Source organism: Bison bison, unplaced genomic scaffold (genome assembly GCF_000754665.1).
Source record: "Bison bison bison isolate TAMUID 2011002044 unplaced genomic scaffold, Bison_UMD1.0 scf7180017863885, whole genome shotgun sequence".
NCBI lineage: Eukaryota > Metazoa > Chordata > Mammalia > Artiodactyla > Bovidae > Bison > Bison bison.
The window spans coordinates 427,386-435,113 of NW_011494457.1; the positions used below are offsets into that span (position 1 = coordinate 427,386).

General features: G+C 49.8%; 1 protein-coding gene across 1 annotated transcript in view; it reads left to right on the forward strand.

Moving 5' to 3' along the window:
• Positions 1-7,286: 7,286 nt before the first annotated feature.
• The window catches only part of FAM83F (family with sequence similarity 83, member F), a 28,502-nt gene continuing 28,060 nt past the window's right edge, over positions 7,287-7,728 (forward strand). The window contains exon 1 of the mRNA XM_010833753.1: positions 7,287-7,652. Within this exon, the coding sequence (XP_010832055.1) occupies positions 7,287-7,652 (366 nt within the window). The remainder of the gene's footprint in view (positions 7,653-7,728) is intronic.

The window sequence follows — 7,728 nt, forward strand, 5'->3', positions numbered from 1 at the left end:
AGGGTCACACTGTGTAACTGAATGGCTGAAACAACTCACATTCAACTGAGTTGACCTTTTCTTTCCAGGTTCTTAATCTTATATCCTTACTTGTTCTATACCAAGGGAGAAAAATCTTACCCATTTTTAAGAAGGAATTCCTGGGCTTCCTTGGTGGCTCAGTGGTAAAGAATCTACCTGCCAACGCAGGAGACACAGGTTTGATCCCTGATCATGGAAGATCCCACATGATACAGAGAAGCTAAGCCCATGAACCACGACTATTGAGCCTGTGCTCCAGAACCTAGAAGCTGCAACTATCGAGCCCACAGGCCACAGCTACTGATACCTGCACACCCTACAGTCCGTGCTCCGCAACGAGAGAAGCCACTGTAGTGAGAAGCCCTCGCACTGCAACTAGAGAGTATCCCCTTCCCCCGTCAACTAGAGAAAAGACTGCCCAGCAACAAAGACCCAGCACAGCCAATGTTGTTCAGTCACTAAGTCTAGTCTGACTCTGCAACCCCACGGACTGCAGCATGCCAGGCTTCTCTGTCCTTCACTATCTCCCGAAATTTGCTCAAACTCATGTCCATTGAGTCGATGATGCCATCCAACCATCTCTTCCTCTGTCAGTCGCCTCCTTCTTCTCCTGTCCTCATATTTCCCAGCATCAAGGTCTTTTCCAGTGAGTCGGCTCTTCACATCAGGTGGCCAAAGTATTGGAGCTTCAGCCTCAGCATCAGTCCTTCCGATGAATATTCAGGGTTGATTTTCTTTAGGAGTAACTCGTTTGGTCTCTTTGCTGTCCAAGAGACTCTTAAGAGTCTTCTCCAGCATAAATAAATAAATAAAATTATTTTTAAAAAGAAGGAATTCCTTGTCAGTTTGAAGTAAAACAGCAGTGGAAAAGGGAAAAATGGGGATGAAGGTCCAGTGTTCAAGTTGTAATGGCTGGGAGTACTATGCTGAATAAGACAGTCCTGCCCTCCAGGAATCTACCACCTGCTGGGGGAGACAAGCCATCAACACACAGAGCCTGAGTGCTAAACGGGGGCTGAGCATGAAGTGAGTGCCCCTAACCCAGACCTCCGGGGCCAGGAGAGATGCCGTGGAAGAAATGACCAGGCAGAAGACAAAAGGATTAAGATGAATAGCTCATGGACTGGACAGAAAAGCATTTCAGCTACAGAAAGTCTCCAAGCAAAGCCACGACATATTGAGGAAGCAGAAGAAACCTAACAGGAAGCTTGGCCTTTGGTGGAGGGACAATAAGGCACTTTGGAAGAGTTTTGTGCAGGGAAATGACATATATGCTTGCATTTTAGAAAGAATGTGGCGGGGGGAGATTGAGTCAGGAAGATCAGTTATAAAACTCTCGCAACAATGTGGAGGGGGGGGTGTGACAACAAGGATGGAGCAAAAAGGGCTGATAGGGTCATCCCAGAAGAGCCTCACCTGGCCTGGTGGCCCTGAGATGGGGGAAGAAGCCAAATGCATCCATGTGTCCCACTCAGGCCACCAGGCAGATGGCGGTGACCTTCTGGAGGAGACAGACCCAAGTAGAGGGAACAGGGCGATGGAGAAGAGGATGCAAGTTTCCACTGAGACACTGAAGGTGCCTGAGGGATGTCTGAGCAGAGATGAACAGCATGTGACCAACAGATAGACCAGCCTGACCAACTGGTCTAGAGCAGAGGAGAAAGTCCTGGAGTGAGAGAAGAGTGGGAGAGTCATCCAAGCCCTAGGGAGGTGGGAGCGCCCTTGGAGCATTTGAGGTCTAAACCAAGAAGGCCAAGGCTGAGCATTGAGGGCTGCCAACATTGAAGGGATGGACAAAGGAAGCCTAGAAGGAGTGGTGGGGAGGTGCAGAGAGGCCAGAGAGTCGGGAAGAAGGGGCAGGTGCAAATCAGTTGGGAATAGGAGCCTGTATGTTTCCAAGGCTGCAGATACAACCAAGTCTGGAGGTTGGGGAGGGCAGGTACTTGCCTGGTCCAGAATCAGTACGCCACAAATCAGTCCTGAACCAACAGTTGAAAGCCTGAGATGGGTCCTGAATGGCAGGGGAGAGGCCTGGGTGCATTCGCTTCTCCAGTCCGCAGAGCAGGCCAGAGGTGAAACTGCTCAGCTGGTTCAGCCCCAGGATCTAAACCCTCCTCCTCGCAGCCCCAGCTGTAACCGCCTCCTCTTCCTCTCTCATCCTCTCCGGGAACAGGCAGTAAGCACGAATCTCACAGAGGCGTGAGAAAGCCCCCAAAGTTTTATAACAGGTGCTCATGACACAAACTGCCACAGAGCAGGGTGGGGAAAAGTCAGCTCTGGGAAGCTTATCTAAGAATATATCATGAGTGGGCTATTCTGGGACTCGGATTACACAGGCGGGCCTGGGAACATAGACATGGGCAGGGATGAACGCAGCTACAATGAATGTGAACGCCAAGGTGTCAGATCTCGACTGCACACCCGACAGGCAGTGTGTGCGGGGAGAGGGAAGGCGAGTGAGAGCCAGGAGCCCAGGCGGAGGGGGAGGCGGCTGCCAGGGGAGAAGGAGGCCCGCAGGGAATGGGCGGAGGAGGCATAATTTCTCAGGAAGGCGCGGTCACCTTGGGCAAGGTGGCTCCCGAAATTGGAAGAGATGCAACCGTGGTGGGCCCCACCTAGTTCAGGGAAACACTGGACACTCTACAGGTCTGGAGGGACCGGTAGAGGACCAGGGGCTTTCCTAGGGTGTCACTGTTATGTGGGGTGTCCACAGACACCAGGTAGATCAGGACTGTGCCTAAAAGAATCGGTTTCTTGGCTAGTAAGGTCTCTCATCCAAGTACTAACCAGGCCTGACCCTGCTTAGCTTCTGAGATCAGATGCAATCGGGTGTGTTCAGGGTGGTATGGCCATAGACCAGCTGGTAAGGTATTTAATCCTCTAGCACTTTGGTCCCCTGATGCGAAGAGCCAACTCACTGGAAAAGACCCTGATGCTGGGAAAGATTGAGGAGGAGAAGGGGATGACAGAGGATGAGATGGCTAGACGGCATCATTAACACAATGGACGAGTTTGAGTGAACTCCAGGAGATGGTGAAGGACAGGGAAGCCTGGTGTGCTACAGTCCATGGGGCCACAAAGTTGGACATGACTTAGCGACTAAACAAAAACAAGGTGTCTAAAAACTCTTGCAGGGGATCAGGCCTCAGGGATGTGCGCACCGTCATTTGCACTTACTGGCTGATAACCTTGAATAAGGGCTTCCCTGGTGGCTCAGTGCTAAAGAATCTGCCTGGTAATGCAGGAGACATGGGTTCAATCCCTTGGTCAGGAAGACCCCTTGGAAAGAGAAATGGCAACCCACTCCAGTATTCTTGCCTGGGAAATCCTGTGGACAGAGGAGTCTGGCGGGCTACAGTCCACGGGGGTGGCAAAGAGTCGGACACAGCTTAGCAATTAAACAACAACAACAGCCTTGAACAGGACATCTCGCCTCCCAGAGCCTCAAGTTATTAGAATGGAGCACTTCACAGTAATCTCCTTCACAAGATGCCTTATACTCAACAGCGCCTCCATTGTAACCTTTCTTGTGAATGCCATTGGGTCACATCACCCTGCCTTGTAAAGATGACTGTAGGTATTTGACTCCCAGCTAAACCAAGGGAACCACCAGGGCAACAAGCCATCACATCTGCTTCCTCTCGTTCATTCTCAGTGGCATGCTACCTAGTATACGCCGACTGCTGAAAACACTTGGTGAATAAATGTCATTAGTATGCAAAGGGGAATATCCTGAGAAGACCACTGTGTGTTTCATAGCAGTTAGATCTAGGAAAGCCTTTTCCCAATGTGAACTGTTACTAGAATATTCTACTCTGATTCTAACCTTCTGTCCAATTCCAAGTTTTGTCACATGATATTTGCGCTCCTTGAGAACACAACTCATATCTAAGTCACTTAGTTCAATGTAAGCGCCACGTGGGCCAGGACTTGGTTTTGTTCAAAGCTGTACCCTCAGTCCCTAAAACAGCCTGGTGTTTGTGAAGTGAAGTGGAAGTCGCTCAGTCGTGTCTGACTCTTTGTGACCCCATGAACTATACACTCCATGGAATTCTCTAGGCCAGAATACTGGAGTGGATAGCTTTTCCCTTCTCCAGGGGATCTTCACAACCTAGGGATCAAACTCAGGTCTCCCGCATTACAGGCAGATTCTTTACCAGCTGAGCCACCAGGGAAGCCCAAGAATACTGGAGTGGGTAGCCTATCCCTTCTCCAACAGATCTTCCCCATCCAGGAATCGAACCAGGATCTTCTGCATTGCAGGTGGATTCTTTACCAACCGAATTATCAGGGAAGCCTGGTGTCTATTAAGGCTCAATAAAGATTTGGTAAATGAATGAGTGGTTTCTGACCCTCAGCACAATGCTATGCATTCTGCAAATTTTTGTTGAATGGATAAACTATTAAACAAGGGAAATTCCATTTCTTTAAAATGTCCCTTTCTAGCATTCTCAACAGAGGCAGTACAGCAAGGTGGGTAGGTAGGCAAGCCCGGAGTCATGTGGTCTGGGTTTGAACCCTGGCTCTTGTACTTAGCAGCTGGGTGACCTAGAATGAGCTACTGAACCTCTCTGTTTCAGTTTTCTCACCTGTAAAATGAGGATAATAAAAATTTTTCTAATAGGATTACATGAGCGTATTTGAATGATATGTGTTTTGCACAGTGCCTGTCATATAGTAATTGCTGCAATTTTTTATGACCATATTAGTCTCATAATAACCTCCAATGGCTCCCCTAGCTATAGACTAAGATCTAAAGTCAAGGTCCCCACAATTTGGTCCCAAGGTCTGTCTCTTTCCAGTCTCCTCTTCCCATGCTAATTACCCTTTACTGGCTGCTACGCTGTGCCAGACACTCCACTAAGTGGTGAGTATCGATTAACTAGATTTCCTTCTCCTACAGCTCTGTTAGGTAGGACCTATTACTGCCCATATACCACTGATGGGACCAAGGCTCAGAAAGGGACACACAGCTTATACCAGGAAAGTGGGATTCCATTCCAGGACTCTTTGACATGAAAGTTTGCACTCTTCTTCACTGGCTTCTGAAATCTTTGCTATGCCAAATGCGGTCTATGGACCACCATTACGAACGTTACCTGGGAGCTTCCTAGAAATGTAGACTCTCAGATCTCATATCAGACCAACTGAATCAGAACCTGCATTTTAGCAAGATCCCCCCCAGGTGACTACTGCACACAATTAAGTTTTAGAAGTGTTGTTATAAACTACTTTCTACTAGTCAGTCACAAGTGCTGATTAAAGCAAATATGTGATCTTATTTAGTCCCTAAAACAATCTGGGAGGTCACAGGAGTCAGCATTGTTATCCCACTTTGCAGATGAGGACACTTAAGGCTCTGAGGGTTAAGTATCTTAGCCTGAACCCAAATGCGCCTTATGCCAGCATGACGCTCCGACCGCATCCAATCCCAACTCCCTCTCCCTGGAATGTCTTCACTCCCCTTCTCCCCCTTGACTTCTTCTCTTCCTTTTGGGCTCCACTCAAAACCCCTTCCTGCTGGGTAAAAGCCTTCTTACCTACATCCCACTGGGCAGATTAATTTCTTGTTTCCTAAAAGTCCCCACAGCTTCCCACACCCTTTCTTTTGACCCTAATTTCATTCTTTTAAAAGAAATCTGTACTGAGCACCCACTGTGTGCACATAGTAAGCATTGAGTAAATGTTTGCTCCCAGTGCACTGCTGACTCAGTTTACTAAAAGCACTTTCATCACACCTGTGTTATCCTCCTGTGTGTTTTTCTGTTCCTCCCACTGCTCTGAGCTCCTCTGTATCCCCAGGGCAGAGAGTCTGGCATCTTGTAGAGCTTCAAGTTATTAGAAAACAAACTAAATGCTCTCCCATCTAAAGGTGAAATTTGTCTATATTTCAGTGTTCCTAGGAGTGGGATCTTCAAATTCCCAAGAGTAGCAGAGGACACAGGTGAGATGATGGACATGTCTCTGCTCACCATTCTTGACCTTATACAGCATGCTAGAACTGACTGGCCACAAAATTTGCATATATTTGCAAATATAACCCTCATTTTTCCAGGCCATCAAAAGGAAGACCCGGAAATACTAGGCAAGCTTTTCAAAATCCCCAGGGTTAAAACCATGGCCCCAGTAACCTTCTGTCATTTCACTAGAGAAGTAGAAAGGGCAAAGGTGGCTGTGATGTAGGGCAAAGATATCCGAGACACAGAGAACATAATATTCCCCACGTGCTGCTTCTACTTTTCAGGGAGATCTGGGCAAACCACAGGTTTCCAGGCCTCAATTTCCTCATCTGTCAAATGAGGGGTTTGAATTAGTTTCTAAAGCTGCTTCCAGCGCTAAGATGCTTTGCTATAAAATGAGAGAACCATGAACCTTTGGTTGCTATGATCTGAAAATATTTTGAATGTGGAGAATCAAATTGTACAGCAGTGCATGAACAAAATAATATGTTAATGACTAAGAAGATTATACTTAATCCAGTGGGAAACAGCAGAGCTGCTGCTGGTGGTGGTTACGTGTGTGAGTGTGTATGTATGCTTGTGTCCTTTCCTTGAGCTCAAACATATTTTAAATCACTAATATAGTAATTGGTTGCCTATCTTGCCCAACACACACACACACACACACACACACGTGCTCAGACACCACTTCAAAATAAAATGAGAAAGCTCCACTGCTGGTGCTTACATCCTCGCTGTGCTTGGGTGGCTTTTTTTTTTTTTTTAAAGAAATTTTTGTCCTTGTGAAGGTGTTGGACTGACTGCTCCTCAGTTCAGGTCAGTCTCTCAGTTGTGTGCCCTCTTTTCGACCCCACGGACTGCTGCACGGCCAGGCTTCCCTGTCTATCACAATTACTCAAACTCATGTCCATCGTGTCGGTGATGTCATCCAACCATCTCATCCTCTTTCGTCCCCTTCTCCCGCCTTCAATCTTTCCCAGCATCAGGGTCTTTTCCAATGAGTCGGTTCTTCGCATCAGGTGGCCAAAGTATTGGATGGAGTTTCAGCCTCAGCATCAGTCCTTCCAATGAATACTCAGCCCCTGGAGGCCTCTACTCTCAGAACTGACATGTGGGTAGGGGGATCTGGGGGTTTTATTAGCATTTCGCTTTTGCACATCAACCGCCCCTCCTCGGCCTTCACATAAGTATGGCCTCGCACAGGCCTCCCGCCCCGCCCCCCACAACGGGGCAGTAGTGATCAGGTCGGCCACCCCAGAAACGCCCTGGCTAGACCACGTGCTCCAGGCCCTACCAGCCGGAAAAATGGAAGCGCACCTGGGATGCGTCTGGCCGGCTCGGTGGCAGGAAGGGTTAGGTCCCTCACTGCAGGGTCAGGGCCAGGAGGCGGAAGCGGGCCAGAGGCCGCACGTGGGTCTAAGTACGGCCCGGCTCCAAGTTCCTGCCGGCTCTGGAGCTCCCGCCCCGGGCTGGGCCCCCGCAGGCCTAGGCCTCGCCGCGTCCCCAGCGGAGCCCAGCCGAGGTCGCCCGCCGCTGCTCGCGCCTGCAGAGGCGGAGGGCGCGGCCGCCCCTCCCCGCCCGACGGCCGCTCCCGCGCCCGGGCCCGCGCCGGATTGGCCGCCCTCGCGGCCAGGTGAGGCGCCCCGCCCCTCGGCGGCTTCAGGTGCGGCGGTGGGACCGGGTGCCGCGGCTGGGCCGGGGCCGGGGCGCCATGGCCGAGTCCCAGCTGAGCTGCCTGGACGAGACG